Source organism: Telopea speciosissima, chromosome 4, assembly GCF_018873765.1.
Source record: "Telopea speciosissima isolate NSW1024214 ecotype Mountain lineage chromosome 4, Tspe_v1, whole genome shotgun sequence".
NCBI classification, from domain to species: domain Eukaryota; kingdom Viridiplantae; phylum Streptophyta; class Magnoliopsida; order Proteales; family Proteaceae; genus Telopea; species Telopea speciosissima.
Window position 1 is genome coordinate 56,361,882 of NC_057919.1, and position 18,123 is coordinate 56,380,004.

The 18,123-nt window shown below is 40.2% G+C and overlaps 1 protein-coding gene across 1 annotated transcript; it reads right to left on the reverse strand.

Moving 5' to 3' along the window:
• Positions 1 to 3,699: 3,699 nt before the first annotated feature.
• Positions 3,700 to 8,278, reverse strand: LOC122659440 (AP2-like ethylene-responsive transcription factor BBM). Its single transcript, XM_043854551.1, has 9 exons — positions 8,016 to 8,278; positions 7,260 to 7,920; positions 7,052 to 7,134; positions 6,915 to 6,923; positions 6,689 to 6,777; positions 6,522 to 6,595; positions 6,228 to 6,278; positions 4,874 to 4,950; positions 3,700 to 4,571 (listed from the first exon to the last, which is right to left on the reverse strand). Exons 1-9 carry the CDS (start codon positions 8,239 to 8,241, stop codon positions 3,700 to 3,702), a joined length of 2,142 nt encoding a protein of 713 aa, XP_043710486.1. The 5' UTR covers positions 8,242 to 8,278.
• Positions 8,279 to 18,123: the final 9,845 nt, after the last annotated feature.

Here is an 18,123-nt window from a genome sequence, read left to right on the forward strand (position 1 = left end):
CTCATAACTGTTCAATTCGCCTCATGCTTCATGATGTCAAGCTTCCTCCGTCTCCTCACTTATGTTCTGCTTGTCAAATAGGCATATCATGTCGTTTGACCCTTCGTGAATCAAGTAGTCGTAGTAGTTCTCCTTTGTTTTTAATTTTTAGTGACATTTGGGGACCCTCTCCCACTATTTCTTCTCTTGGACATCGTTATTTCATTATTTTTGTAGATGATTTTACTAAGTATGTTTGGTTTTATCCTCTAAAGGTTAAATCTGATTCTAGCTTTTTCTATCTTTAAACAATTTCAAGCCCTTGTTGAGCCTCAATTTTTTACAAAAATAAAAAATGTGCAAACTGATTGGGGAGGGAAATACCGCTCCCTCCACTCTTATTTTGCATCTCTTGGCATTCACCACCATATTTCATGCCCTCATACTCATGAGCAACAAGGCACCGTTGAAAAGCGTAATCGTCATATTGCTGAGATCGGGCTCACTCTATTGGCTCAAAGCTCTGTGCCTCATGCTTACTGGGATTATGCCTTTGAAATGGCAATTTACCTAATCAATCGGATGCCCACGCCCATTATTGACAACATCTCCCCCTACCAACTTCTCACATCCCAAACACCTGATTATAACTTTCTTAAAGTTTTCGGGTGCCTTTGTTTTCCTTTTCTTCGACCATATAATAGTCATAAAATGGATCTGCGGTCCGCTCCCTGTGTCTTCCTCGGGTATAGTCCCCATCACCATGGTTATCGTTGCATGCATCTTGAGTCACGTCACATTTATGTTGCTCGCCATATCTGGTTTGATGAACTTCGCTTTTCATTTCAAGACTCCCCCTCCTCTACACCTCCCTCAGACCTTACCTCCCCTCCTTGGGTTTTGCTACCCTTGACCATTTTCCCTGATCCCCCACTACCCAACGCCCCTCCACCATTCCCACACTCACCCCAAACACTACCCACCCAATCCCCAATTTCTAGTGTAGATCCCCTTTCCCCCTCTCCTAGTCCATCCCCCCTCCTTCTTTAACCCCTCAAACCACCCCCACTTCGCACGCGCCTCCTCAGTGACCTCTATGATGACCCTACCATAGCTCTCCATACCACTATAGCCTACCCCACACTTGACCCATCTACCCCCTCAGAACCTACATGTTATTCCCAAGCCGTGAAGGATCCCCAATGGCGGCTGGCCATGTCTGATGAATTTGCAGCCTTACTACGCAATGGCATCTGGTCTTTAGTGCCTCCTCCTACTAATGCAAATTTGGTTGGTTGTAAGTGGGTGTACAGGATCAAGCGCAAGGCCGATGGAACAATCGAGCGTTACAAAGCTAGGCTTGTTGCAAAAGGGTTTCATCAGCAACAGAGCCTTGATTATGATGAGACTTTCAGCCCTGTTGTCAAGCCTACTACCATCCATACAGTGTTAACCATGGCTGTTTCTAATGGATGTGACGTTTGGCAACTCGATGTCTAAAACACCTTCTTACATGGCGTACTTAATGAGGAGGTATGTATGGCTCAACCTCAGGGGTTCGAAGATTCCAATCAGCCAAATCATGTTTGTCAGTTGCACAAGTCCTCATATGGTCTCAAACAAGCCCCTTGTGCCTGGTTTAGCCCCTTGTCACAATTCTTGGTTTAGTCTGGTTTTCGGTCGCCCCAAACCGATCCTCCATTATTCATCTACACACAAGGCCCCACGGCCTCCTATGTCCTTGTCTATGTGGATAACATCCTCATTACAGGGAATCAGCCCACCCATATTGTTACTCTCCTTTAACAGCTCGCCTCTAAGTTTTCCATAAAAGATCTTGGACGATTGAGTTTCTTTTTGGGAATCGAAGCAACATACAAGCCTGATGGTCTCACTCTATCCCAGTCACGCTATATTACTGATCTCCTGCAACGGGCTGGCATGTCTGATTGCAAACCGGTTCTTGCCCCTATGGCCAGCACGTTCAAAGCATCTTCTACAGGGGGTACGCCATTTTCTGACCCCACAAAATACCGGTCTATAGTGGGTGCTTTACAATATATTACTCTCACCCATCCAGATGTAGCCTTTTCTATGAATCGTGCTTGCCAGTACATGCATTGCCCTACTGAAGACCACTGGTCAATGGTGAAGCCCTCTCAGGACTTACAAGTTTTTTCTGACGCCGATTGGGCTGGTGATGGTGATGATCGAAAATCGACCGGTGGATATGCCATTTACATGGGACAGAATTTAATCGAAAATCGACCGGTGGATCCACTGAATCAGAATATAAACCCCTAGCCGATGTCTGTGCTTAACTGACCTGGCTTTAGTCTCTGTTTGGTGAACTTGGTCTCTCTACATCTCAGGCACCCGTGTTATGGTGTGACAATATCGGTGCAACGTATCTCTCTGCCAATCCTGTCTTTCACGTCCATACCAAGCATGTGGAAATTGATTTCCACTTTGTGCGAGACAAAGTTGCCAAACGCGATCTTCAAGTCCAATTTATTTCCACAAAAGATCAAATTGCGGACATCATGACCAAAGGGCTCGGTACAGTGCAATTTTCTTTCCTTCGGGACAAGCTGAAGATTCGATCCCTTAAATCTTCACCTTGAGGGGGTGTATCAGACCATATGTACCTTTCCATATCATACCATATCCATTTTCTATATTTGCTATTGCTTGAGTATCAAGCATACAATTCCTGACAACCTCTCAATCTATCTCAATATAGTAGATACAATATATTGTGATCTTTCTCATTATAGTAGGTGCACTATAGGTGATTGAGTTTCCAACATGTGGATTCCTCTCATTTATTTATAATCTCAATATTGTAATCTATGTGAAGGCAATAATATTAAGATCACAATCCAATAGAGTGTATCAACCAAATATTTGGATTCCCATTCTATATGGAAATTAGATATTCAGGTTTCCATTGTATTGCTTCCCATATCTATAAAGGATCCATATTGGAGGCATGACAATCAATTCCAATACAATCTCTTGATCTAACAGCCCTAGGGGTATTAGTCACTGTTGAGGTCATGTGCCTTTCTTTTCTTTGTATGTTCGTAGATCCTATTTATTTTAATAAATTGATAATTCAATAAAAATAAAAAAAGAAAAAAAGATTGAATTTAAATAGTAAAACCATCAACTCTCTCTCTCACTCTCTCCTTCACCAACTCTCGATGCACCCACAGCCAAAGCTCTAATTAGCAAAGCCATCAGCACATAAGTCAAAATAGTAACACTAAGAAATAATCATACATTCACAGACAAGTAAGCAGTTTAAGATGATGAAAATTTTAATTTAATTATCCTAACAATGACAGAATCAAGTGGAGACAAAATTCCCATTCTCTGTTTCAAAATTCTGTTATTGAATTTACAAAGACTGGAGTGATAAATTTTTCCGATGATCCATTCATCTGAAGTTATCAAAACTCATAGCAAGTGAGAATGAGACCTGTCTGTCACATGCTATTACTACTAACTTCAGTTAAATCCTTAAGTAATAGTATACTTCAGTTAATATCTTCCAAAATAAAAGAGAACCTATCAAACTCTTCCTTAGTTCCCTGATAGGAAAAAAGAATAAGATAAAAAGGAAGAGGTTAAACAAATCAAAATCAAGAGTTAAAACTCTATACATTCTTCTCTTTCCCTTATCCATTCCTGCCTTCTATTCCTTCCATTACTGCTTCATTCCATACTAAGAAAACTAGGACAAACAGCAAGATTATTAGACCTTGGTGTGAGAGTTTGTACTGTAGTAGGCACCCAGTTATTGCAACTTGAGCCTTGATCATACCCATTAGGTTTCACCATTGCTGCTGATTGTTGCTGTGAAAGATAATACAGATTTCGACCTTGAAATGGATCTGCAGATACTAACACATTTTCGTATCCCAATTGCTTACCATCATGATCCACATAACTACTACTACTACTCCCCTGATTATGGTTGTTTTGATCAGCTATCACTGTACCTATAGGCATTACATAACCAGTATTGTTTCCATTCACAACTCCTTGAAAACTTCCATTATTCCCACCACTTCCATTTCCTCCATTGTAAAAAACAGAATTAGAACCTGAACTATGTTCCAGAGACGCCGAATCCAAGCTCATGAGATTGTGCATCACAGAAGGTTGAAAGAAGTTATGGGTATTGCCCAATTGAAGATGATGAAGATCATGAAAGCTGTGTGCAGTGATTGGATCTTGTTCTTGTTTACACCAACCTCTTTGCTGTCCATAAGTGTACATGTTCAAAGGTTGAGCTTGTGGGAATGCAATTGTAGGCCATCCATGATGGTGTGATCCATAATTGTTAATCCCATCAGTTAGTTGAGAACTTATGTTATCATCATCAGTACTCATCCGACCATCTACACTTGTTTCAGTTTGTTCAGCTTCTTTTAAACGCTTTGCAGCTCCTCCAATAGGTAAAGTACTGCTCTCAAGTATGCTATTTACATCATATCTGCTCATATCAAAGTTGGTTACTGCATTAAGACCACGGAATTTTATGGCTGCAATATCATAGGCCTCAGCTGCTTCTTCTTGGGTGCCTACAGAATTTTTTCAAATAAAAATACAGATTAAATGATAACAACTCTTTGTAATAAAAAGTTAGTGGATAAAGTTTTGCTCCACCCATAAAGGACGGTTTACCCATCATCCAAGGATTCACAAACCTCTCCTAGGGTTTTAATATGTAACAAAATACTCTCCCAATACCCATTCCCGCAATCCCATCCAGCGTGGAGGGAAACTCGGTCCAAAGTTAATAATTTTATCTTTCTATTTCCTTTCTTCTCAGAACAAACCAAAACCCAAATTATTGAGATAGTGGAAATATGGGGTAACTTACTGAATGTGCCCAAGTATAGATCTTTGTTCCCTGCTACCCTTCCGATCCTAGCTTGCCATCTTCCATGTTGATGGTGTCTGCAAATATGAGTACAATCATATAAACACTGTGCTCCACAATTTTTTTTTTGGCATGAATAGCTTCTAGAGCTTTTTTTTTTTTTTTTTTACCTAAAGGATCAACAAAGATATATTAAAAAGAAAAGTGAAAAATCCAAGTGTTTAACGTCCAGAGATACCCAGACGAATACAGAGAAACAAAGAGAAGGAGAGTAGCCCCACCTTCGGCAAGGCCATTAGAAGGATCAGCTCACCTTACAAAAAAATACATAAAATCACTATGAAAATCGATAACTGGGCCGAACTAGAATATCATCCATTAAGACATTTGGTAGGAAAATCAGAAACCTGAGAAGAGGATTCACCCTTCTTTGCCACAACTTGTTTCATGAATAAGGAGAAATAATGTAATCGATACCAGTTTTATGATCTGGAATTTTGGCCCTATTATCTAGGGTATGAGTCGGAATTAGATTAGAAGAATCGGCCTATTGAGATTGGATGACAAACCCCCATTCAACTCCATTATACCCAAGGTATATCTTTTTTATTAGAGGTTGAATCGATCATCAGAAGAAGAATTAGACCAATAGTTAGGATACATTATGGGAAAATGAAACTTCCATGGAAGACAAGCAAATGAAACACTTTCATAAAAAAATCTTGTAGAATCAAATAATGAAGTTTTCATTCTGTAGTAAAATAATTTGAATCCAAAATACGTATTTATTTTGTATACAATATTACTACCATATCTTTTTTGGAAGGTGGGGTGGTATTAAGAACAAGGGGTTTTATTTTCCCTTTTTTTTTTTTTTGGTACTAGGAATGGAACTTAGTTCATGCCCACAATCGCAGGCGTCCAAATGGAATAATCCCCTTCTTTATGGGTTCGCAAATACCTACATAGGTTTATTATTTTCCAAAATAACCTTTTAATCGAGCGGGACTCCATTTCGGATTTCGATTGCGGGCAGCAGGAAATCTCCTTAAATTTTCCATGAATCTAGATATACATTGATAAAAGCTTCATATGTCCTTGCACTGAAGTAAGGTAGTTTTGTTTATTACTTTTCCATGAATCTAGGCACCTTGTTAAACCTCATAAACACTTGTGTTGTGCTATGTTTTTCTTTTTTTCTACTCACACCTGCTTAAATACCACATTTCTGCAAATAACATCCTCTATCCTATATATAATTAGTTTCCTGCGATAAATGTGAACTTAAATATAAGGTTATCAAGAGATTGAAGAAGATAAATAAAAGTTATAATTGATATCAAATCAAACATACCTTGTCACTCCCCGATAGATTGATGCACCCCGAGAAAACCCACTACTTTTCCTGCACAATACAAAAGTAGCATGGTTTTATACTTTTTTTTTTTTTCCGCTAAAAGGTCGTGTATATTAAAAAGAAGAAAAAAAATAATAAGTACAAACAGACTGGAAAAAAACCAGAAACAAACAACAAAATCAACTAGAACGACCCCCACCTACAGCAAAGCCATCGACAAGGAAGCCGACTAGTGAACAAGAAACTTAATGGTTTTAGATACCATATACAAATTAACATTCAAGAAAATACCTTCTAAGTGATGCAACATACTCCTGCCTGGTCATGTGCTTCATCTCTTCAATCTCCTTCTCATAATTGCTAATCTGAGAAAGGAATATTCTCCCTCAGTAAATTTATGTATAAATCAAATAAATCCACTAATAACTAACAAAATAACTACATATATAGAAACTTACAGGAAAATTTGTTGTGGTAGTTGTACCCCAGTACTTCAATGCAGCTAAATCATAAGCTCTAGCTGCTTTTTCTTCTTTGTCATAACCACCTATACAAATACAATAATAGGGGGGGGGGTGAAAGAAAAAGAAAAAGAAAGAGAGAGAACAACAATCTTGAGTGAGTTTTTCAAAACCAAGTGAAAGGATACAAAATTGTATGAAAATGGATATAACTTTTGCTTACCCAAATAGACTGGAAGTGAGTTTGAATAAGGCCAACACCAGGAGAGCAGAGATTCCAGAAAATAAGGAAAAGAATCAATACAAAAGCCCAGTAGTTTGAAGAAATTTTAAAGAGAGACAGTAACTATATTAAATTACCTTGTCTTCCCTTACGGGTTTGTCCCTCTCTTCTGCAACTATTGTCCCATAGATGAGCTTCATATCTACCTGTCCATCTGTGTCTATAGAATGAAATACAAATTAATAAGAAAATTTAATGGAATACAAGATTTGATCCTCCCTTGCATGTAAAGATGAAACCCTAATGGTCTAATGTGAGAGTTCTTCATGAAGAATGTAGACAAACCTTGTTACTCCACGGTAGATAGAGGTTCTTTGACCAAAAGTATCAATAGACTTCCTTGCCACTGGCTCTATTGCTCCAGTTTGGCTATCAAGACCTGCTGTTGTCTTCTCCTTATTCTCAGAAGAACAGTCAACACTGCTCCCACCGCCGCCACCGCCGGATGCCGCTGCTAGTAGAGGCAAAGCTGAGCTTGACTGTGACCCAGTACTCATAGATAAGGAAAGGGACTGAGAACTTGTTAGGGTTCCATTATTGGCGGCGGTAGTAGCTGTCCCACCACAGCTACTTCCTCCATCGTTTTGGTTCTCTGGTGGTGCCGGTTTGTTCCTCAGCCATGTCTTTATCATCGATAACCCAATAGAGTTATGGTTGTTGGATTCATTTATAGTAATGCCACCACCACCACCACCACCACCACCACCACAACCACCACTGTTTGGTGTCGGTGTTACCGACGATGGAAGTTGTAAAGAGCAGTTGGAGAACATGTAGTCTCCATTGGTGGTTATGGAATTGCACCCAGAGAGTTTCTGTTCATGGTCGGTGAAGGAGTGACCACCAAGGAAGTCTTCCAACTTGGGTTCTTCTTGATCAAGTTTGTGGTTACTTGTAGAGCCTCTCATGAACATGGAAAGCTCTGAGCTTGTCTTGAAGTTCCAATCTGCAAGAAAGAGAGAGAGAGTTGAAAGATAAGTATTTTAAGATAATAAAGAGATTGATCAATTTGATGGTGGGGATGAAGGAGAAATAACTGACCATGAGAGTCTGGTTGGTTAGGGTTGGTTCTGTTGAAAGCTTCTAAGATACCAAAAGGGCCGTTAAGTGAAGGAGTTGTTGAGTCTGAGCCACCAAGATCGAAGCAGTCGCCGGAGACGTTGTCCTCCTCTGAGTTGAAACCGAGACGAGTGATGGTGTTTTGGGATTGTGAGGGAAGTTCTTGAGGGGAAAGAGAGAAAGCTAACCAGTTGTTCATAGAAGCCATGTCTTTTCTTTTTCTTCTTAGCTGGGTTTGTTTTCTTTGAAGGACTTCCAAGAAGAGAGAGAGAGAGAGAGAGAGAGAGAGAGAGAGAGAGAGGTGTTTGTTTATGGGAGTGCGTGCTAGTGAAGGAAGAGAGAAGAGAAGAAATCAATTCCTGCATGAAGGAGAAGGAGAAAATGAGAATCCATTAGTGGTAGTGGTAGTGGTAATGAAGATGAATGAGGTGGGTCGTGTGCACCGATATGGAAGTTGCAGAGAGCCCATCGGGGTTTGAAAGGGAAGAGGGAAGGCCAAAAATAAGTGAAGAAAACATTTCTGCCAAAAGAAAACACCAGAATTTATATACAAATCTCTCTCTCTCTCTCTCTCCTAATCAAATATCTGCATTGTATAAAGATCCCTTTTTCTCTCTCTCTAAAATCTAACTCTCAGGTATTTTAATTAACAAAGCATTTTAGAGTATCTCTTTCTAATCTGCCCTAATCTGACTCACACGAATTTTAATTCACAAAGCATTTTAGAGTCTTTTTCTAATCTGACCATTTTATGTATTTGACTCTCTCTCTCTCTCTCTCTCTCTAACATTCTCACATTTTCAGATTTTCATCCTCTCAAATGCGATGTTTTATGAAAAATTATCTCGTCCAGATCCCTGCCCGACCCACTTCCCCAGTGCCTCTAAAAGGGGGGTGGACCCCGGACCTTTATCTGCTCCATTTCCTGAGGAGATTCATTTTCCCAAGTTCCTCTAATAAAGGGGGTGGAAATGACCACCCTACCCCTATCTGAATACACTGTCTGGGTGGGGTCCACGTCCCTCTATTAGAGGAACTTGAGGGAATGGAGCAGGTAGGAAATAGAGCAGATAAAAATACAGTGGAACCCACCCTGATAGAGTGTTTGAGCAGGGGTAGGATGGTCATTTCCACCCCCTTGTTAGAGACACCGGAGAACTGGGCCGGGTAGTGAACTTGGGTGGATAAAGATCCGTGTTTTGCCCAGTGCACATTTAAAGTGCATCCGACGATGGTCACTACTACACTTGAGAAGATAAAAATTCAAAAACATATTCTTAGCAACCGTATAATGCACTTTAAAGATGCACTGGATAATACACAACACTTAGAGATGATAAAAATTCCACATACATATCCAAGCAAAGAAGAGGCAAGTGATCATATGAGTTCTATGTGAACCTCTCTCCTTTGCAATACACAATGACAGTTAATACGTAATCATACCTCTCTTATAAGTGTTGGGGTCCAATAAAATACTAGTAATTAACCCCAACACACACCTGATTAATTAATAACCTCAATAATATGAACAATATCTTTCCAATATGATACTTCTTAGTTCCATAACAAGCATATCCCCTTTCAACATGGAACCTGTTGGTTTCGTCAAGTAGAAACAATTTTTCTCTTTCTTTGGATTGAAAATATTACCACATCCAGAGACAGAATAATTTTAAGGCTAAAACCAACAATAACTATATAAAATATAATGAGAGTGAAAGTGAAGATATATAAATATATTTTTGTTTTTTTATTTTATTTTTTTTGTTCAAGTCTTGCTCTCCAGGTACACACCTGTAGAAGATGTATCTGACAAAGTGTGACAAAAAACCCGCCCACAGCACCCTCTCCACACCCATTTATTCAAGCCCCAGTTGGGCATAAGTCATTTCATTTTCATGTCAGTAATCTGCCCCTACCACTCTCACTCTCTCTCTCCCTCTCTTTTCCTTTCTCTTTCTCTTTCTCACTAACCAAACTCTTTTGGTTGGCTTCTCTTAGTTTCTGATTGACCCTCTCTTATCATCCTCACTAACTACCCATAACTTTCTCCCATTCCATCCATCCTTCCTCCCTCCATTATTATACTATTGTAGTATTATCTCCTAGTCTAATCATCTAGTTGCTCCCCCGCTTCACACGGGAGCTCTCTCTCTCTCTCTCCTCTTTTCTTTTGTTGTATGCGTGTGGGCATACTGTGCCCATAACAATATTGCATGCATGAGAGGCATGGCTTTGTAATTTTAGCCCCAAAAGGGGATTCATCAATCTGATTCATCTCCCCCAAAACAAGAAAAACCCTCTAAAGAAGGAAAAAGGGTAACGAAGAATGCAAAAATAAAAAATAAAAAATATAGTGTGAGAGGAGAGAAGAAAAGGAAAAAGTGTTGAGTTTGCTCCCTGCACCCCTATAGGAGGACACGAACCCGTGTCTTCGGGGTCTAGGGCTTCTTTCATTCTCAAGCTCTAGGGACAAATTGGAAGAAAATCTTCAATTCTTCTCTAAACTTAAAAAAAAAAATCAAAATAAAAAATAAATAAAAATTACTAAAAATTAAAATTGAAAGAGAGGAAGCAAATTAACCCTTTTATATAAATGTAAATCTTTACTTCTCTCTCTGATTTTTGGTACGGTAGAAGTGAAGAAAATATAGATTGTTTAAGGACAAGTGTTTGAGAAAGGAAGAGAGAGAGAGAGAGAGAGAGAGTTTTATCTAGGAGAGTGCAACTTTTGTTGTTAGTTTGACCGTCAAGAAAGGAATCAAAGATGATGGTAAAACACATGGCTTTCAACTATTTTATATACTTAAAGCCTGCACCCACTGTAAAAATAAGTGCTCTCGGTAATCTAATCATAATCATACTCCAAGATTATCCTTATTAGACCCTTCACCCTTTGAGAGAGAGAGAGAAGAGAGACTTGTGACCCTGAGAGGTCTTATTAGGGTTTGTAGATTACAATCAATAAACCTCTTGGCCTTCCAAATATGCCCTGGTAATTTGAAAATTTACTGCTACTCCTTATAATAAGCCTTGGTTTAAGTACGCATACCAAGGTTTAAAATCCAGGTATCGGACTCCGTATCGATCATTGCCAAAACCTTTTTAGATTGGGATTTCAGATCGGTAAAAATCGATCAGGATTGATTGAAAAACCCCCAAAATCGTTTGTTTATGGATCGGATCATGTATCGGCCAAAGTTAGTGGATGTTTTGATTTTGGGATTAGATTGGTCAATAGCGGTTGGTATCGGTTAATATCGGTCTTAAATAATATAAAAAATTAAAAACTTTGAAAAAATAAAAAACTATTCAGTCGGATCAGTAAAGGATCGGATCGGATCGGCCGATCCAAGGAATGATCCAATCAAACCTTTCTACATCAATAAAATCTCAGGATCGGCCTTGACAGATACCGATCCTATCCAGTTGATATTGGTAGATATGAACCGAGATTACAAACCATAACGCATACCCTATCCTTAACTCTAGGTCCTGTCATGGTTCGTACTCTCGGATCGGATCATAGATATCGGCCATGACCGATCCGTCAATGTATTCGTGGATCGTTCCTGAATTGATCAACTCGGTTGGATCTATCGATCCTATCCGGTCTGATCCTTGCCAAATTTTTTTGGTTTTTCTGACTTTTTTAATTATTTATTGATCCATACCGTTTTTTAATATTTTATTAATATTTTTGACCGATCCAAGCCCGATCCAGAAGAACCTGGATTTTGATCATTTTTTACCGATTCAAACCGAGTTTGACCAATCCGGATCGGTATCGGCAATGACCGATCCGAGTCCGATACCTGGATTTTTAACCTCGATCCTGATACATGGTACCTGACGTGTAAGCCATTAAGCAAGATTTTTTTATGATAAGAGAGATACTAATTAAGGACCTAGTAAGCTACTCTGTGTCCCTCTTGTGAACCCCAAGCGTGCACCATTGGATCTCGAGTTCTTGATGTTCACACTATTTGAGTTTCAGGATCCAATGGTGAATGGATGGGCCCATGGCCCAATGGCCCAGCAGAAGTGGACCTGGACCAGGGCTCTAGTCCCACCAAAACATAGTCACCTTAGTTTGAGCTTTTTGTTTTTTAAGGTCCTTGAAATTTGGGGAGGTTTAACTATAAAAGGTTCCGAATCCCAAAATCACAGATTCCAATCCAACAAGGAGTTGTGGTCCTTAATGCCAACAACCTTGGTGCTGTACTCCATTACACGATTTTACTATTACTAATTACTTAGTGGGCAAGAGAATGAAATTGTGAACTGATGCACAACTGTAGTCTCTCACTCAAATGGTAAAAAACTAGGGTTTAAAATCTTCGACTTCATGGTAATTAGGTGAAGAGCAATTGCTTCACGTAAGAGATGCATAATCCTACCAACCACCCTTCCATGCATGCATGCATGCATGTTAAACAAGTGGAGGCATCCCTCCCTCCCCCTCCCCTCTCACGTGTGATAGCCCCCTTTTTAGTTTGTAGACTATAATTAATCCTCAACAAATAAAAGACAAAAAAGAATGAGAGAATACACCTTTGAGTAATAATTCCACCTTCGACATGGTCATCGGCAGAAAAGCAATCTAAACAAAAAGAAAAAAAAAACACCCAAATTGACTGAGTCTCCTATTTTTGCTCATTAAGAAATCGAATGGGACTTGCAGGAAAGAAATTGTTTCCGTTTTATATTGAGTTGAGCTCTCTATTTTATCTTCTAGATTAGTCTGTTGCTTTAGATCTCCTACTAATGGCTATGCCGAAGGTGAGGTGTTAGAGTAATTTTCTAATCTTGTTTGCTCCTCTTTGGCTCTCTTCTGAAGTGTTGTATTCTTTCTTTAGTTTGCTCCCCTATTGGGGTTTTGTGAACTTGTAATTATTAATTCATTATTGAAACATACTTTGTTGACCTTTAGCAAAAATAAATTATATCTGATCCCTTATAAGCGTATATAACCTTGATAACCTACATTACTGCACGGGCCTTATTCTCCATTTCATACTCTTCTTTAGTCTTTTATTTCAAAGTTTTTAAAGTGGATAAAAAGTGGGAGGAAAAAATAAATAGAAAAGAAGTGAGGGTAGGAGTAGGTTATGACAGGCCCTTGAGTCCCTTGCTTCTAATCTCTCAGGCCCCGTGGACTGTTATTAGTTTTTTCAATGTTGTCAGAAACCAGTTGGGGAAGATTGGAGGGGATGGAATCGATCATCTTGGTTTGGAGGAGTTTAACTATTTTATATTTAATTTTGGCCTCCTTGATCTCAAGTGGAAGAGAGAGGCTTGTACTTGGTGAAATGGGAATTTGGATCGTCTACAGCGCAGCTGCCTGATCTGCCTGTGCTGCTCAAATATAGGGTCACGTGCAAAGACTGCCTTACCCCCACTCGGATAAGGCGCTCGGACAAGGGTAAGGCGGTCTTTGATCGCAGCCTTGTGTCTATGCAGCACACAGGACGGGCAGTTGTGCTGTAGACGATCCAAATTCGTGAAATGGGCAGTTAGGCCCTAGAAGAATTAGTTGTAAGTTGGATAGGGCTCTAGTAATTAAATACTCTTTGGGTTGATCATCTCAGGTTTTTTTAAGCTGAATTCCTTCGTCTAGGCGCATCGGATCATAGCCCTATTTGCCTCTTTATTATGGGAGAGAAAGACTTTGGCCCCAAGCCGTTTAAGTTCTTCAATGCTTGGACCTTGAGAGAGGATCCGGCTCCAGTCCTGCAGTGGTGAGAGCTGGAACGTCCAGCCCAGTAAAACCACCTAATAACAGGGGGTGGGATGGTCATTTCACATGTGGGGCCCAAGTGGGACCCACCTGTGAAATGACCACCCCAACCACCTGTGAAATGACCACCCCAACCTGTTTTTGGTGTCGTTTATATGGTTTGGACGCTCTAGCTCCCGCCACTGTAGTACAGGAGCCAAATCGCAGAGGGGTACAGCCGTACAAAGAGTTGGTTGTGGAAGGATGGGGAGAGGATGTAATACCCCGATTCTTGATGCTATTATTTATTTATTTTTATTTTATTTATGTACCGATAGATTGATATTCATGGTCGAGAGAAGCCGATGTAGGAAGAGTGTATTTTCAAGTAATCAACTATTTTACTGTTTTTTTTTTTTTTTGTATTTTATTTATTTATTATTATTATTATTTATATATATGGTGTGTTGACAATTTGGATCCTCTACTTCCGAGCTGCTCGGCAGGACCATGCTGCCCAGACACGGTGTTGCGTGCAATGTCTGCCTTACCCCTGCCCAAATCCCTTGCCCAAGTGGGGGTAAGGCAGTCATTACGTGCAACATTGTGTCTAGGCAGCACGGTCCTGCTGGGCAGCTCGACAGTAGAGGATCTGGATCCGTGTGTTGATGTACTTGGAATAGGGTTCGGTTACTTGAGTATGGCGGTTCGGTATCCATTCAATGATAGCATGAGATCCTAGCTTCGGTTCCGGGCGACATAGGTTCATATCGATTGACGACAACAAGGGCTAGCAGATCTGATCAATCCGCACAAGTACAATAAGGTAGTTTGAGAGCAAAGTGACTTCTTGACTGCCTGACCTTATTTTATACCTAACATACCAAATGTATGCTCTATATCATTGAGTGTGTTGATATTGTGACCATGGACTGGTCCTACACCTTTTGAGAGTGTAATGCTTGGTCTTATAAAGCCTATCCGCCCCGGGGCATTGGGTCTGCTTCCTATCACCCTCCTTGTGTCTGTATATGTATATATTATGATTTAACTCATTTGTATTCTCCGGCAAGTCTGTTTGAAAGTAGGTTGTGATAGTGTACCAGCATGCATAGACAGTGTGGCGTTGGTCTGCTCGGCACATATGGGGCCCCTTCTTTTGGCACTTTTGTGCATGCGCTTACTTTTAGCTGTATCTAAAGCTTTTTCTCTAGGGTAGTGGTTGTACGCCCCTAACCTGGATGACCCAGTCAATGGCATGTGAGCCTAGGTCAATTTCCACTCCTTGGTTTTGGATATTGTATATCCATACCTTGTGTTAACATGCTCTCTATCTGTCTTATGTATTTTGTTTCCCTTTGTTTGGTGTTGGGCGTGCATGAATGAATAGCCTTCTTTTCTACCAAAAAAAAACCTCACTCGTATTCTTGTTACGTGATTATTAATTTATTTGCCTATGGTTTGATTTATTTGCTTTGTGTTATAACTTTATAGATTTACATGTAAATGTGGATTTTTGTGCTATGTTTATGATTGATGTAATGTTTGGGTTTATTTTTTTTAGTTGAGGGTTGAACCAATAGTTTGAATCATTTGGTTTGTACATGGTTCAACCTATGAGTTGGATACAAGATTGTAAAAAGAGGATTAGTCCAAGAGCAAATATGGAAATTGGAAAGGTTTGGTGATCATGCATGAATGCCTATTAGTCCATTTTATTAGTTGCGATGGAATCATGGATGGATATTTATGAAATTTCACATGAAAATTAAAGATATTACATTTTTGCCATTAACTATTAGAAGAGAATAGAACATTGCAAGGTTTATTTCAACCTTGCTGGATTTTTAGAAGAGATGGAAGCTTGAAAAGAGAAGAACTAATGAAGATAAAGGATTTGCCGGAATCAAGAGTTTGAAAGGTTGTTTGCTATGGAATCAAAGTCCATAGCACTCTGACTATCACAAAATATTGCGTACTCTTCTTGCTTCAAACCCAATTCACCAAGAAAACACTTCATCTACAACATCTCTTTTCCTGTTTCTGTAGCAGCAATATACTTAGCTTCAGTTGTAAATAAAGCAACACATTTTTACAATTTGGACTGCCATGACACAACTCCCCTGCAAAAGTAAACAAGATCCCTGAAGTGGATATTCTACCATCAAGGTCACCTGCCATATCTACATCTGTAAAGCCTTCCAAGACTGGTTTGGAATCCCCAAAATTTAAACACAACTTGGAACTACCCCTCAAATATCTGAAGATCCACTTCACTGCTTCCCAATGTTCTCTGTCAGGATTAGCCAAAAATCTTCTCACCACACCAACTGCATAGGGAATATCCGAACGCGTGCAAACCATAGCATACATTAAGCTCCTAATTGCAGATGAGTAAGGAATAGTGACCATCTCTTCTTTTTCTTCTTCAGTGGAGGGACGAGTCTTCTTACTTAGCTTGAAGTGACATGCAAGAGGTGTGCTAACTGGTTTAGCACTTTTCATGTTAAGTCTCTCAAGGACCCGCTCAACATATTGTTCTTGAGTCTCTCAAGGGCTCTCAATGTCGATGAAGACATTTTCACTATCAAATTGCACACTTTGCTGCAGAATTCAAAATTTGAACCAGTGGGTCGACCCCCTATGGTGCCTTGGCACGCCAATGCACACCTTACAAGTGGCCCATGACCGCAATCAAGTAAGATTCCCAATCTCCAATCACGCCTACACAATCGGCGATTACCAACTTGGGATCCCAATCAGTGAATCCCACACACCCATGCAACGGTGAAATTCCCAGTTTGCCCCAAACCACGGTAAGAACTGTACAGCCACCTGTGGTAATTATAAACTTACCCCTGCAACACACCCTATCAATGGCAAATTATCCAAAAGCGTTCGTACTATTGGTGATCTTCAATTGCACCATGCCCTATCAACGAAAATATTTCTCAGTACGCTCGTACCATAGTAGATACTATTTACAATCCCGATGGAAGAGCCCAGACTATCGGCAATCTCTTCACCCAACTAGCACAGTGCATACTATTGGCCGCCCGAGCTTTACTACTAGTTCAACCAATGGAGCGTCTATGCAAGTACGCCTCTATCCCCCATACTCTAGTGTCCCTGAGCAAGGTACTGGTGAGTTTTTGCTCAATTCGAAGTGTTTACAAAATCACTTCTTTGACCTACAACTGTTTCACAGTCTTAGTTAAAGAGGGGCATTCTGTAGACACGTCATTTTATCTTTTCTCCCAGAGGTTTCCTAAGACGATGATGAGCACCCTCCAAGTCGTAGAGCTATTGTATCTGTGGATGTAGAGTTAGTGTGCACTGCCTGAGTTTGTTTATCGATCGTCAATTCCCCTTGCAAGAGCCCAAATCAGAGCCTCCAAGCCCTCCAAGATCCCCTGGAAAGGCTAGTCTTGACCCAGATCCCTTGGAACAAACCTGGCCCAAATAGCCCAATTCATCCTTGTCGATACCAAAGTTCAGGTCGACACTTAGAGACCCAGACTCAAAATCAACCCCACCTTCCATCGACATCGACATGTCCCTGTTGACTGTTGATCGAGTAGAGCATTTCCACTATCTAACTTACCTTGACATTCAGAACATTTGCACCAACACCCAAAATTACTCTCCTCGATGTCGGGTGTTGTTCATCGATAGTCACTCGATGTCTACCTTACCCCTTCTCGATGTCGACTCGACCCCAGTTCACTGTTGAATCTATGCAAATTTGAGAAGCCCAAACTTGCTATGTTTAGCTCCGATTTCAATTCTTTTCGTGACCAAGCCCAATTTTGGCAACTTGGATGCGTATATTGGCTCTCTTAGACCCCAAGATCATTCCCTAAGGCAAGAAATCACATACCCACATCCCATTGGCCATTATCTTGACCAAACATCCACCGTCGATGCAAAGACAGCTTCTTTCGACGATCTGGATCGAACTTAACAACCTTACACAAATTTGGGAGTCTACACATCCCTCTACATCTATAAATACAAACCTTCTCATGTTGAAGAGGATCCTAGAATCCCTTACTACTGAATTGATACCTAATTCAGCTCCCCCACTCAATTGCCTTTGAATCTTAGTCTTTGGCCCTCCACTTGGTCTTAGTCTACTACCTCCATTGCCTCTTGAGCATCCATCACTTGAAGCTTCAAGATCACAGCTTAGAGTTACTTACCCGATGATTTTGGTGCTTAACAATGAAGTTTCGCTTACAAGGGGACAATAGAAGCCACCTCAAGCGGCGATACTTGCTCCCGTACGAATCTCTTGAGTCACACAAGGGAAACCTCCACATCTCCGGCTTTCAATCTCCTTCTAACTAGGTAGGTGATCTCTTCCTC

Excerpts from the sequence above, each read along its gene's own strand:
- LOC122659440 (XM_043854551.1), bottom strand. The coding sequence starts at position 8,241 with ATGGCTTCTATGAACAACTGGTTAGCTTTCTCTCTTTCCCCTCAAGAA. Across the intron at positions 6,279-6,521 it reads TATGTTGCATCACTTAGAAG|GAAAAGTAGTGGGTTTTCTC; the intron begins GTATTTTCTTGA and ends TGTATTGTGCAG. Across the intron at positions 4,572-4,873 it reads TCTATACTTGGGCACATTCA|GCACCCAAGAAGAAGCAGCT; the intron begins GTAAGTTACCCC and ends AAAATTCTGTAG.